At 36.8% G+C, this 15492-nt stretch overlaps 1 protein-coding gene across 4 annotated transcripts in view; it reads left to right on the top strand.

Annotated features, from left to right (window-relative positions):
• The window catches only part of LOC140196334 (coiled-coil domain-containing protein 150-like), a 136517-nt gene extending 122036 nt beyond the window's left edge, over window positions 1-14481 (top strand). For 2 of the 4 annotated variants that reach the window (XM_072255349.1, XM_072255353.1), the window contains 3 exons: window positions 1697-1783; window positions 9830-10003; window positions 13783-14481. In XM_072255349.1, coding sequence (XP_072111450.1) covers window positions 1697-1783; window positions 9830-10003; window positions 13783-13890 — 369 coding nt within the window. In that variant the 3' untranslated portion in view covers window positions 13891-14481. Of the gene's footprint in view, window positions 1-1696; window positions 1784-9829; window positions 10004-13190; window positions 13247-13782 lie in introns of those variants that run through there. The other 2 variants (XM_072255350.1, XM_072255352.1) reach the window with 2 other exon arrangements.
• The last annotated feature ends 1011 nt before the right edge of the window (window positions 14482-15492 follow it).

Genomic DNA, 15492 nt, shown 5'->3' with positions numbered 1-15492 from the left:
GAGGAGATTGCAAGTAGGATAGATAAAGGGGATGCAGTGCATGTTGTCTATTTGGATTTCCAGAAGGCCTTTGACAAAGTGCCACACATGAGGCTGCTTACCAAATTAAGAACCCATAGTATTACGGGAAAGTTACAGTATTGGCTGATTGGTAAAAGGCAGTGAGTGGGAATAAAAGGGTCTTTTTCTGGTTGGGTGCCAGTGACTAGTAGTGTTCCATAGGGGTCAGTGTTGAGACTGCTTCTTTATATGCTGTATATCAATGATATGATATAGATGATAGAATAGATGGCTTTGTTGCCAAGTTTGCAGATGATATAAGGATTGGTGGAGAGCAGGTATTGAGGAAACAGGAAGGCTGCAGAAGGACTGAGACAGATTAGGAGAATGGGCAAGAAAGTTGCAAATGAAATATAATGTTGGAAAATGCATGGTCATACTTTGGTAGAAAAAATAAATGTGCAGACTTATTTTCTAAGTGGGCAGAAAATCCAAAAATCTCAGATGCTGAGGGACTTGAGAGCCCTTATACAGAACACTCTAAAGGTTAACTTGCAGGCTGAGTCAATGATGAGGAAGGTGCATGCAATGTTAGCATTCATTTCAAGATGTCTAGAATATAAGAGCAGGGAGTGATGCTGAGGCTTTATGAGGCACTGGTGAAGCCTCAACTTGAGTATTGTGAATAGTTTTGGGCTCCTCATCTCAGAAAAGATGTGCTGGCTTTGGAGAGGGTTTAGAGGAGGTTCACAAGGATGATTCTAGGAATGAAAGGGTTATCATATGAGGAAAATTTGATGGCTCTGGGCCTGTACTCGCTGGAATTAGAAGCATCGGGGGGATCTCATTGAAACCTCTCAAATGTTGAGAGGCCTAGACAGAGTAGATGTGGAAAGGATGTTTCCTATGGTGAGGGAGTCTAGGACAAGAGGGCTCAGCTTCAGGATGGAGGGGCATCCATTTAAATCAGAGATGCAAAGAAATTTCTTTAGCCAGAGGGTGATGAATTTGTGGAACTTGTTACCCCAGGCAGCTGTGGAGGACAGGTCGTTGGGTATATTTAAGCGGAGATGGATAGGTTCGTGATTGGCCACGGCATGAAAGGTTACGGGGAGAAGTCCAGGGAGTGGGGCTGGGGAGGGGAAAAAAGGATCAGCCATGATTGAATGCCAGAGCAGACTTGATGGGCCAAATGGCCTAATTCTGCTCCTATATTTTATGGTCTAAAATCTAATGATTTCTAAAACTCAAAGCTGTTCATCTAAGATTGCATAGTTTATGCTTTGAGCTCAGAGTTAAATTACTTTCTGCCTTGTCTTTCTAAGTCACTGGTGACCATAATGATTTAGTTGAGAAAAATATCTTAACAGGTTTTCTTTTTTTTTGCAAATAGAGCTGCTTTTTAATCTAATAATTAGATGAATAATCAATCCCTTTATTTTGATGGTACAATTTGTTAGCAGGATACTGCCAAAGACATCAGAATATCACGCTTGTGTTTGATACTCAAGTGACCAGAACAGCCAGTTTAGATCTCATTTTAAAATATCCATTTCCTTTCTACCTTTAAATTCTTTCACCCTTAATAATCTTATGGAAATTGATTCAAAAGAATAGCATTGCCATGCATTTGTTAAGTTAATTTGCATAGAACATAAACTTGTCATTACCCGAAAGTATTTATTTTTATTTGTAGGATCTTGAGGAGAAGGTAAGAAACCTAGAAAATTGCAGAGAAGAAACTGAACGCAAATTGAAAGAAGCCAGTTTGGAATCACAGCAGGTGGGAGGATGACTTTTCAGTTTTGCCTATGACTCTAAGGTTTGGAATGATAGGATTCTGTACTACAATAGCACTACATATCAGCGGAATGAGTCACACATGATTTTGGGAGAATGTTAATTGAATGTGAATGAAAGAGAACACTGGGGTCCAATGAGAGAAAAGACAATCTGAAACTGAGACCACACTATGTGAAAGGTAACACATAAGTCAAGTGTTACGTACCCCGTAACTGGGTTGCCAAACCAGCAGAAATGGACCACTTAGTTGGAGTCTGGATTACTGGAACTAAGAAAGTTTTATTAAAGAAACAAGTAACACAGTACTCTAATCGTAAGGATATAAATGCAGCAGGTTAGCAATGCTAAAACACACATGTACACAGAACTAGGATAATAGGAATCAATCAAGCTCTATCGCAGTCTAGGGGTAAAATGATCAGTCTCAAGTGACGCAGAGTTCAGTTCAGCTGAATACAGTTCGCAGTAATCGCTGTTGTGCCGCTGGAGAGAGAGAGAGTGAATGCAAACTTCGATTCAACAGACCTTTGATGTTCCTCGCAGTTAGCTTTCGGGTGAGCCCTCTTACTGTCTTCGGAGGTCACCAACTGTGACCCCTCCGTTCCGGATACGATCGTTCTTCCGCGGTGAACCCGGCACCCAGGCAAGGGCGGACACACACACCAGGTTCCCGCCGATCGTACCTTTTCACCCTGTGCGTCTATGGTCTGTCCCACGACCAGACCTCCAAACTCTCACCAACTTGTGGGGGCACACCACTTTTCCAGGGTCTCGTTATCTCGTGATCTCGTGGTGTCTGTTGTGCCTTAGCGAACCTGTTCCTTTTATCCCCCTGCTGGGGTATCGCCTGTCCATCAAACTTCAAAGAGTTCAGGTTCAAAGCAACCGGTCTGTCAATACCCGGAACTGTGTCTCTTTTCGTTAATCTCTCTCCTCTCTCATTAACATTTTGAACGCTTCTCCCTTTGTCTCTCTTATCTCTCTCATCAGCATCAATCTTCTGATAACTTGGTTTTTTCATCACACAAGGCATCAGTTTGTGTAAGAGAGCACAAGAACCGGAGTCCTTTTGTTTTTCTTTTTTTTAATACTTTTATTAGTTTCTACATGGAAGAATACAGAGTACAAGAAAGTCTATATAAAGGTAAAATAGAAACAACTACCAATTACATTATATCTGTTCATAATAACAATCTCATTACCCCGTATTCATGTAGGTTAGTCAAAGTTATATTGAAATATACTAATTTATTACAATAAAAGAGTCTAACTCCTACCAAGACCGAAGTTGTTTATTAAGGAGAAAAAAAGGTAAAATACCTTCTCGTGTAATAAAAATTAATAATAGCCAACATCTAAATTTAAACAACGAATTGAGGGTTTTGAAAGTTTTGAAAATAATTCAGAAAGGGTCCCCACAATGTTTGAAATTCTTGACAAGATTCAGAAATTGAATAACGAATCTTCTCTAAATCTAAGCATGACATAACGTCGGATAACCATTGAGCATGAGTAGGAGGAGAAACATCTTTCCATTTAAACAAAGGTGCCCTCTATAAGAGAGCTAAAGGCCAAAATATGTAAATCAGATGTCTTCAACTTGATATCTTGTCCTGCAACAAGACCGAATAGGGCCGTCAGAGGATTAGGCTTAAAATTGACTTTGAAAAGTAAAGAAAAAGTTTGAAAAACTTCCTTCCAATATTTTTCAAGACAGGGGCAAGTTCAAAACATATGAATTAACGAAGCCTTTTCATTATTGCATCTGTCACAGTAGGGAGATATAGCCAAATAAAAACAAGATAGCTTATCTTTAGTCATATGGACTCTATGTACCACCTTAAATTGTATGAAGGAATGGCGAGCACATAGCGATGAAGTATTAACCAGTTTAAAAATTTCATTTCAAGGTTCCTCAGATGTGGTTGTCTGTAAATCTTGTTCCCAGTGATTCTTAATTTTGTCTAAAGGAACATTCCTCGTCTCCAGTAACATACCATAAATATTAGACATTGAACCATTATAAAAAGGTGTCAAATTAAAAATTACATCCAGTAGGTTCTTATCTGAGCTTACAGGAAATGTGCATAATTGAGATTTTAGAAAGCCTCTGAGTTGTAGATATCTAAAAAAGTGAGTTTTGGGTAAGCTATATTTAGCTGACAATTGCTCAAATGAAAAAAGATTTCCTCTAACAAACAGATCCCAAAAACATTTAATACCCAACCTGTCCCATTCTTTAAAGATTAAATCAGTCATGGAGGATTTAAAAAAAATTAGAATAAGTGGGACTAGAAAGGGAAAATCTCAATAAACCAAAATTTTTTCTAAATTGTCTCCAGATCCTCAGACTATGTTTAACAATTAAATTATCAGTTAGTTTACTTACAAATAAAGGAAGTGAGGGTCCAAGAAGAGAAATAATAGAAAATTTATTAACAGAATTAGCTTCTACAGATACCCATACTGGACAGTCTACACGATTAATATAATATAGCCAAAATGTAAGATGTTGTATATTAACTGGCCAGTAATAAAACCTAAAATTAGGTAAGGCTAAACCTCCAGTCTTTTTAGGTTTTTGAAGATGAACTTTATTTCAACGAGGATGCTTATTTTTCCATATATAGGAGGATAAAATAGATTCAAGAGAGTCAAAAAAGGATTTAGGAATAAAAACGGGTAAAGCCTGAAAAAGATATATAAATTTAGGTAGAATATTCATTTTAATAGAATTAATTCATCCAATCAACGATATTGAAAGAGATGATCAATTTAATAATATCTTTTTTACATGGTTCAATAAAGTAAGAAAGTTTTCTTTAAACAGGTGTTTGTAATTCTTCCACCGAAATAAGTAAATTGATTCCTTACAATTTTGAAAAGGAGATTAGTATTAATTGATACCAAATTATTTGAAGGAAATAATTTACCCTTATGTAGGTTCAGTTTATATCCTGAAAACTGGCTAAAATGGGAGAGTAAAGAAAGTACAGAAGGTACCGAGGTCTCAATATTAGAAATAAAAAATAATATATCATCAGCGTAAAGCAAGATTTTGTGGGTGATACCTTTCCTTAAAATACTACAGATATCATTAAATTCTTGAAAAGCAATGGCAAGGGGTTCTAAAGCTAAATCAAAAGCAAAGGACTCAACGGGCAGCCTTGTCCAGTTCTGCGGTGAAGTTTAAATGGTTTGGAATTTTGAAAATTAGTAAGAACCGAGCAGAAGGAGATAAATAAAGTAATTTAATCCATTGATAAAATCTGGTTCAAAATTAAATTTTTCTAAAGTTTTAAATAAATAATTCCATTCAACCTGATCGAAGGCCTTCTCAGCATCTAAGGACATCACATTCTGGTATCTCCTGAGAAGGAAAGTAAGTAACATTTAATACACAGCGTATATTAAAATGGGAATGTCGGTTTTTAATAAATCCAGTCTGATCATCAGAAATAATAGGAGGTAAAATATTTTCAATTCTACGAGCCAGAACATTAGAACGAATTTTAGTATCTACATTAAGTAATGAAATTGGGCTATATGAAGAACATTCAGTTGGATCCTTGTTCTTTTTTAGGATAAGTGAAATAGAAGCTTCGTAAAAAGATTGAGGCAAACTACCCAATTTGAAAGAATCCAAAAAGACTAAGTGTAACTGCGGTATAATTAATGAAGAAAAAGCCTCATAAAGTTCTCCAGAAAATCCACCTGGACCGGAGCCTTCCCCGAGTGTAATGAATGTATGGCCTTGGCGATTTCCTCATGGGAAATGGGTTGCTCCATCTGTTTGCAATTATCTGCAGAAAGTGCAGGGACATTTAATTGATCTAGAAAATTATTCATTACAGTATTATCTTTAGAGGAATCAAAACTCTAAAGTTTAGAATAGAATTCTCTAAAAGTATCATTTATTTCAGAGTAATCAGTTGTCCTATCACTATTAGATTTGCAAATTTCTTTAATTTGTCATTTAACTACAGAAGTTTTTAATTGGTTAGCCAATACTTTGCCTGATTTATCTCCGTGAATGTAAAATTGAGTTTTAACTTTAAGAAGTTGAGTTTCAATTGGATATGTTAACAGAAGATCATATTTAGTTTTAAATTCACCACGTCTCTTATACAAAATAGGATCTGGCTAATTCAATTCTTTCTTTATTAACTTTATTCTTAACACTCGCAGCATAAGAAATAATTTTTCCTCTAATATAGGCCTTGAAAATATCCCATACAATAAGATTAGAAGTCTCTTCCTTTTCATTCTCTTCAAAAAACAAAATAATATGCTTCTCTAGAAATTCTAAAAATTCCTTAACAGATAACAAAGTTGTATTAAAGTGCCAAAATCTGTTGGTTTGAAGAAGACCAGGGAGTTTTAAAGATATAAATATAGGAGCATGATCTGAAACAGCAATCTCTTTATATTCACAGGAACGAACTAATGAAATCATTTGACTATCGATAAAAAAATAATCAATCCTGGAATATATGTGATGAACATAGGGAAAAAAATGAATGCTCCCTACCTAAAGGATGTAAAAAACACCAAACATCAACTATACCACACTTCAATAAAAAGGTTTGAATAAACAAAGCTGATTTATTAAGAGACGCTGGTCTAGAAGATGATCGGTCTAAAATTGAGTCTAGCTAGCAGTTAAAATCTCCTCCCATCACCAAAGAATAAAGATTCAGATCTGGTAAAAATGAAAAAAGCGTTCAAAGAATCCTGGGTCATACACATTAACAAATACTATTAATTTATTATCTATTTTTCCTGAAACTATAACAAGATGTCCATTAGTATCAGACACTACTTTATGTTGGACAAAGGAAAGTGTATTACCTATAAGAGTCGAAATGCCTCTAGATTTGGCCTGAAAGAAGAGTGAAAACAAAGTCCATTCCAACAGCTAAAAAAACGTAGATGATCACATTTGCGTATGTGAGTTTCTTTTGGAAAAAAAATAATAGGGACCTTAAATTTCTTAATATAAGCAAAAATCTTATTACGTTTAACAGCGTGATTTAACCCTTTCATGTTAAAACTAAGTAAATTATTAGTTTGGTCCATTTTTTATATTATTTAAAGGAAGTATTAAAATGTAAGTAAAAAACCAAGCCATAAACCTTGAGAAATGGTAACCAAGCAACAAGTTGGCTAAGAATTCAAAAACAACTTCTGGGGAAAAAGACATAACCCCGCCCACCTCCCAAAGAAAGAAAAACGACCAGTAGAAAATTGGCATCTACAAACTACGGACAACCCCCCAAAAAACCTGGTGATCACTCCAATTAGTTTGAAGGTTACTTATATTCCAACCTAGTCGAAACAATACCCAAACAAGAGATTCAATTCTCGTATATCAAAAATACAGTACTAAAGAAATACGAAAGGAAATTAGTTACAAAAGTTTACCAAAAGTAAAAGATACAATTATTCATACAGGTGGACATTGAACATTAATCTTATATCTTCACGGAAAAACAGACTAAGTGATTAGCCTTCAAATAAAAAAAAATCTTTGTGCTTCAGCATTCAAACAAAACCATTTGAAGGATCCATCTTTAATGAGATTCTCAGTCAAACTGGGTAGACAAGGGACAGATTAAAACCCTTGTTAAAAAAATTCCAACAGAACTTGTTTAAACTTAGCACATTCCTGCATAACCTCAAGCGAATAACCTTCGAGAATCTTAATATTCCACCCTATATCAAACAGCATTTAATCTGGTGGCCAAAAATTTTGGTTTCATTGACCATAGAACCTTCTTCCAGCTGACTTCAGAGTCTCCCACATGCCTTTGGCAAACTTTATCCAAGATTTCATGTGAGCTCTTTTCAACAGTGGCTTTTCTTTGCCACTTTTCCATAAAGCTGCGACTGGTGAAGCACCTGGGCAACAGCTGTACGTGCAGTCTCTCCCATCTCAGCCACTGAAGCTTGTAATTCCTCCAGCGTCGTCATAGGTCTCTTGTTGGCCTCCCTCACTAGTCCCCTCCTTGCATGATCACGCAGTTTTTGAGGACAGCCTGCTCTTGGCAGATTAACAGCTGTGCCAACTTTCCACTTCTAGATGATTGACTTAGCTGTACTCCAAGTGATAGTCAGTGTGATTTTGAAACTTTCTTGTATCCATCTCCTGACCTGTGCTTTTCAATAACCTTTTGTGGAGTTACTTGCAATGTTCGTTTGTTTTCATGGTGTAGTTTTTGCCAGCATACTGACTCACCAGCAGTTGGACCTTCCAGATACAGGTATATTTTTACTACAATCAATTGAAACACCTTGACTGCACACAGGGTTATAAATAGCTGGAACACCTTAACTAATTATGTGACTTGTAAAACTAGTTGGCCGCACCAGTGATGATTTGGTGTGTCACAAGAAAGGGAGTGAATATTTCTGCAATCAATTATTTTGTGTTTTATATTTGTAATTAATTTAGATCACTTCGTAGAGATCTGTTTTCACTTTGACATGAAAGTCTTTTTCTGTTGATCAGTGTCAAAAAAGCCAAACTAGATCCACCGTGATTCAATGTTGTAAAACAATAAAACATGAAAATGAAAACTTCCGGGGGGGGGGGGTGAATACTTTTTATAGGCATGGTAAATAGATATCATCATCATCATGGCTCCATCTGTCTAAGGAGACAATGGATGTGTCCGTTCCGGGGCGCAGACCTGGGTGATAACTATGGAGATCCTCGGCTGCCCAGACATCAAGATCCCCCTCTCGGCCTCGCGGATGTGGTCCAAAGGAATGCGAGGCAGTACATTTGGCATCAGCTTGGCTGCAGGAGCTTCCGGGAGGTGACGTGATATGTCATCCAACTGCCTTTGGGGTTCCATTCTGGATTTGTGTAGGGTTTACTCCTTAGCCTTCTCTTCTTCCGAAGATATTCACAAGGCAGTGGGTTCCGTAACCCTGGATAGGGGCCCATACTGGGTACTGTCAGCCGGAGCCAGCTGAGCCTAGGACTTGTAAATAGATAAATAAATAAATAATCTGAGTTTTGTTGTAAAATGCTACAAATTAGTTTCCAGAGCAACCTAATTATAGCTTTAATATACTGTATATTTGATCAGAATTGTTATGTAAAAATACTACAAATGCTAGAAATTTGAAATATTAAAAATGCTTTAAATATTCAGATGGTCAGGCCAGGCGATGTTGGTAGATATGAAACAGTAAATATTTCAGTTTCATTAATTTTCTTCAGGACTCTACTTTTTTTCCTCCAGCCTTGTTGCCTGACCAATTGAGTATTTCTAGCATTTTCTGATTTATTTCAGAATTTTTCAGTCCGTTATACACATTTCTGTAAATATTATTGTTTCATTCTCCTTAAGCCAGAATTATCACAACAGACCTCGATTTGAGTGGAAACTCAAAATGATAGCTATTTGAATGAAAGGAAAATAGCAATGATTGAAGCATTGTACTTCAAGATTTGTTGTATTAACATTGCAGTAGAATAATACCAAGGAACCACTGTGGTTTGATTCGGTGGGATGCTAAACCAAAGGTGTGTTTATTCTCGGAGGTGAACATAAAGGTCCTGTTGTACTGTTTTGAAAATGATGAGCATTTTCTTCCTCAGGCAAAGTTGCTCTTCAAAATCAGATTGGTCCAGAATTTCAGAATCTAATCCAATTTCATACCATGGTTTATCTGTTCTAAGTCCTAGTCTCCTGCGGTGGTGTGGGCATAAGCTGACAGTAGTTACAGTCCTTCTGCCCACCAGTATAACGCAAAACTATTTTGACTATGTAAGATTTCATCTTTTATCTAAAATCTTTGTGCATCACTTCTTGGCATGCAGCTTTGGTAGTGATCTGAAGGAGGATGTGTAGTAAGTCCTCAGAATAGTGAGTGTAGTGAGAATAGTTGCAAGGAGCTCTATGAATATTGAGTACTGGATACAATTATCTGAAAAGGTGCACACTACATTAAGCCTATGTTCTTAATTTTCAGTAAATACTTGAGATAGTGTTGACACTTGTGATGTTTTCAGATCAGCGCAAATCTGGAGGAAGCGCATCAATGGTTTAAGTCCAAGTTTGACAGTCTGCAAGCAGAATTTATTAAGTCTCATGGAACGGATACATCAAAGCAACAATTATGCAATGGAAAACATTTCATGAAGAATGGCAGAGCATTATATTTCAGATCAGGACAAAGTTCAAAGGTTAGTTTCATTTTTTTTGGTAACTTATTTTTTTTATTGAAGTTCATCATCAAACAAACATTTCCATAAGATGTATTTCAGATACTGTACATATATAATCATATAGTCATATTTGTCACAAATCTCCCACATAATAATCTGAGGTATATACTTATAGAAAGGAGAGGAAAGAAAGTACAATCAAAAGAAGAAAACTATGTACAAAGTAGGGAGTGATTTTTTTTTACAACATATTCATTGACTTTGAGAATAAAATCAGGCCGATGAGGTGTTATGTAGTTAAACCATTTTTCCCAGTATGAATCAAATTGTTCCAACCTGTGATTAACAGATGCTGTTATCTTCTCCATTTTGTAAATGTCCATTGTAATTTCCATCCATACATTTAAAGTTGGGCTCTCCTGTGACAACCATTTCCTGGTAAGGGTCTTTTTACTTATTCTTCCATAAATTTTCAGTTGAGATGAGAGAAACATCTCTAATTTGTGGATAAACATTAATTATATTTTCTAGTAACAGGAATGGGCTTCCTATGTAACAAATAGTACAATACTTTACTCTTAATTATCTGCCAATGAAAGGTAGCTTCCCTATAAACCAGACCTAAATACTGCTGAAATGTTTTGTAAACAAATTTGGATTCAAATCATACCAGATAAAGACCACAGATTTATTTCTGACCTAAGTTACTGTACTCAAAGGTCATTAATCATTTCCACATTATTTATTAATATTTGTAATTTGATCCAAGTAACCAAAAAAAAGGATGCATTTGCAAGATTGTATTACAGGTTTCCCCCGCCATCCGAAGGTAGAGTGTTCCTATGAAACGGTTCGTAAGCCGAAATGTCATAAAGCGAAGAAGCAATTACCATTTATTTATATGGGAAAATTTTGTGAGCATTCGCAGACCCAAAAATAACCTACCAAATCATGCCAAATAACACATAAAACCTAAAATAACAGTAACAGATAGTAAAAGCAGGAATGATATGATAAATACACAGCCTATATAAAGTAGAAATACTTTTCCACAATCATTGCCGGCACAGATCTCCGTAGCGAAAATCTCACGCAAGCGCCGTTGGCAGAAAATCTCTCACAAGCATTGTTGGCAAAAACACGGAGCAAGCACTCTCGACAGAAACACTCTCCAGTAATCTTTAAACTATGAAGCTGCCAAATCATACCAAATAACATGTAAAAATACACAGCCAATATAAAGTAGAAATAATGTACATACAGTATAGTATCACTTAGCGGAATCAGGACAGCGCAGAGCACACTGATGATGGTGTGTTAGACTGAGTCGTCGCAGGCTGGGTGGTGCAGTGGCTCCCACCCTCCGGGCCACCAACCGATACATTGCCGCGAAGCACGCAGGGGTCCAGCGGTAGCCGGGACGCACCCAGCACATCTTTAAGAAAAAAACCAAAATAAACATGCTAATTAATTATGTGCTGCCCGACATATAATTGTCGGCCCAGATCATTGCTGATTGCATCGCCTCTAGCATGTTTATTTCGGCTTTTTTCTTAAAGATGTGCTGTGTGCCTCCCGGCTACTGCTGCATTCTCCGTGAATTGGTACTGTATCTGTCCACGGCCTGGGTGTTGGGGTGATGGGACACTGGGGTGTCATCTCGTCGTCTATTTCCATTAGAGCAGGCAGCTCATCTTCTCCTATGTTGAAGGTCGAAGTTCGTTGTCTGCTGTGGCTAATGTGGAAGGCTTGCTTGACGGTTGAGCCTCGCGCATTTTTTATCATACAGTTCTTTGTAAGGAGTCAAAGAATCTTGCAAATATCCCCTAGACCTACGTACCCTTTCAAAATTAAAGTCGTACTTTATCATTACTCATTCGGTTTCGATTGTTATCCTTTCCTCTTCCAATTGCATCAACTCTTCATCTATCAGTTCTTGATCATGGGATGCCAAAATCTCTTCAACATCATGTTCGTCAGCTTCCACAAGCCAAACTCACTTTGTCCTTGCTTCGTTCACCACGATCAAAATGCTTAATTATGTCTAGTTTTACGCTAAGTATCACACCCTTACGAGTTCTTTCAGGCTTTTCCGACACCATAGAACTCATCTTGCAAACGAATGCTCACAGGCTCGTGTTAAAGCAATACTGGCGAGAATGCCGTTCCGCATCCGGGGAGAGCGGCTGCTCGGGGCGCGTGCTGTTTTTTATCGCGTGCTGATTTTTGTCACAAGCTGAATTTTTTATCGCGCGCTGAATTTTTTTCGTAACAGTGAAAACACCTCCTGAAAGTGAAAACAGGGTACTAATGTAGGTCTTTCGTAACAGTGAGGTTTTGTAAAGCGAACGTTCGAAAAGTGGGGGACACCTGTATAGAAAAATACAATACATACATTTTTCTATGAATCCAGTCAAACAAACAAGAGAAAATCTGCAGATGCTAGAAATCCAAGCAACACACACAAAATGCTGAAGGAACACAGCAGGCCAGGCAGCATCAACGGAGAAGACCACAGTCGATGTTTCTGGCTGAGGTCCTTCGACAGAACTGGAGTGTTCAGTGCTGCTGAAGGGTTTCAGCCCGAAGCGTCAACTGTTTTCTTTTCCATAGATGCTGCCTGGCCTGCTGAATTCCAACAGCATTTTGTGAGTTTTCTAGGAATGCAGCCCTTCCATAACGTACAGCTGACTGAATTCATTAGTTTGGTAATAAATATGGAGAATTTATGTCAAAATTGTTCTTGGAATTTACAAATAAAAATGAATCTAAATTATAGTGAGTCTTGACAATCCCATAATGCTTAAGGGCATAATGCTTACTGAATTCACAGATTCACTTTGCATGAAATATTGGATGAACTTTTTTTATATGTTAAGTATAAACAGATAGAAACTTCTGAAGAAACATTTTGCTCAGAAAATCATCACAAGCTATTCAATGTTATATCCTGATGACTTCCCTCATCTGGTTGCTAAATTATTGATTTGCACTTGATAATGAAACCTACTTATCTCCAAATGATGAAAACTTAGAATTATACAGCACGGGAAAGTGTTTGCAATTGACCCCCATGTCCAGCAATTTGTTTCCTTTTCAAGTACTTAATTAAGTTCTTTTTGAAAACTATGATTAAGTTTTAATATCCTATCCTTTCCTGCAGAACATTCCAATATTCTAAAGTACATTTTTCTTCATACCCCAGCTCAGGTAAAACCAGTGCCTTCTATAGGTGGAGAATAACTTCTGCATTATCGATCACATATGCCTTTTCAATAAGTATCTGATTTTTTTCTGCTGCTTTCAAAGGAAGGAAGATTTGCATTCATTAAGAATCTTTTCTAGTATTCATAAGGACAACCAACTAGGTACCTTTTGAAATGTAATCACAGTTTGACAAGTTGAAGACTATTTACACATCATATATTCTACAAATAACAACGTAATAATGATTAGGTCATCTTTGTTTTAGGGTTATTTCAATTCTGAGTTAAATATTATCCAAGATCCTAGAAGCAATCCACTGTTCTGCTTCTGAAAAGTTTCACAATTGTTGACATAAGGCCATGATGCATATTAACTATTTGTGGAAAAAGTTAATACTTGAGTTGTGCATTGTGATAGAAGAAATATATTCTTATAGTTAAAGTTTCATCTATTTAAAACGTTATATTATGTTCACTTTATTAACATATTCAGTATCATCCTTTGGGGAAAGTTCAGCACTGTTCTTTCAAAGGAAAATAAACACTACATCTTGCGGTCTGTGGTAAACTCAAGCTTTTATATTTACAAAGGGCATGAAGATTTCGGCATTTGAAATTCCAAGCCAATCCAGCCTCAGTTGTTGGGACACTAATCAGAAAGTAAAATTTGTCTCCAGAAGGTCTGATTTGTCTAAGTGATCAAACAAGTGAAAGGAAGCAAATCTGAAGCCAAATGGAATGCATATGTTAAATCATTTCCACCTTCAGGAAAATGTAGTCGCTGGGATGTTATTGGTTCTGTTATATTGGAGATGCACTTGATCAAGAAATATAGCTGGAATGGGTCACTGAAGAAAAGATTTTGAACCTGTTATGTTTAAGTAAGTGTTAAATGCCAACTGCTGAAATATGCTAAATTCACAAAAGGTGTAGTAATACATTTCTTGCAACATGCACAAAATGCTGGTGGAATGCAGCAGGCCAGGCAGCATCTATAGGAAGAAGTACAGTCGACGTTTCGGGCCAAGACGCTTCGTCAGGACTATCTGAAAGAAGAGATAGACATTTCTTTCTTCAATTCATCATCCATGCAAATAGAAATGAAAATTTGTAGTTCCACGTAACATTTCCAGTAATCTGTAAGCAGAGGATCCTAAGTGCTGGAACTCTAGGGGGAGGGGCCATAAACATTAAAAATTTTTTTAAAATAAGCTTTATTTGTTACATGTGTATCGAAACATACAGTGAGAGGGATCATTTGCATCAATACAGTCCAAGGACATGCTGGGGACAGCATGCTTGAGGCTTCTGGTACCAACATAGCATACTCACAACTTACTAACCCAACCTGTTTGTTGTTGGAATGTGGAAGGAAATTGGTGCACCGGGAGGAAGTCCACATAGTCACAGGAAGAACATACAAACTTCTTACAGACAGTAGCAGGAATCAAACCCCTATTGTTGGCACTGTAGTGTTGTGCTAACCTCTGTACTACAGCACTTCTGTTCGAACCTTTCATTAAAAGTTGCATGGCAAAGAAGAAACTATATTATCCTCCAATGTGGCAGCATGATTGATCAACATGTTGCACAATTTATTTCAAATAGCAGAAAACTACAGGTCCTGGAAATCTGAAATAAACACATTATATGCTAGATATCTGGCAGGTCAAAAAGTGAAGAGAGAAGACTTTAGATCAATTATCTTTCATTGAAATTTTTTATTTTATTGTTTGTTTTCATTTTCCAAATAATATATTTGCAACTAAATTGGCAGAAGCCTACTTCATTTATACATTCTGCAGTAGTTTTTCAATTTTTCTGGCAAAGTGATGCTTCAAAAGTGTACAGGTTCAGCAATAACCTCCAGAATTATCCATACCTAAATAATGAATTTCCACAGAAAATTAAGAAAGCAGAGAAAACCATTTTTATTGAGATTTTAAAATCACAACTTAGAAGGTCTTTTGGACTGTTAGTTTGAATATATGTACCTATGTATCTTCCTGAAGTTAAAGCAAAGATAAAGGTTAGCTTTGTTTGTCACGTGTACATTGAAACATACAATAAAATGCATTGTTTGCATCAACAATCAACACAGTCCAGGTATATGCTGGAGGCAGCCTGGGAGTGTTACAGTGCTTCTGGCACCAATGTAGCATATCCACAACTTACTAATCCTAACCCATATATGTTTGGAATGTGGGAGAAAACGGGTACCCAGAGGAAATCCATGTGGACATAGGGAGAAGATATAAAAACCTTACAATTGAACCTCAATCAGTAAATGCTGTTGCTGTT

Source organism: Mobula birostris, chromosome 4 (genome assembly GCF_030028105.1).
Source record: "Mobula birostris isolate sMobBir1 chromosome 4, sMobBir1.hap1, whole genome shotgun sequence".
NCBI classification, from domain to species: Eukaryota; Metazoa; Chordata; class Chondrichthyes; order Myliobatiformes; family Myliobatidae; genus Mobula; species Mobula birostris.
Note: the sequence above shows the minus strand (reverse complement) of the source record. Positions and strands in the feature narration are given on the sequence as shown.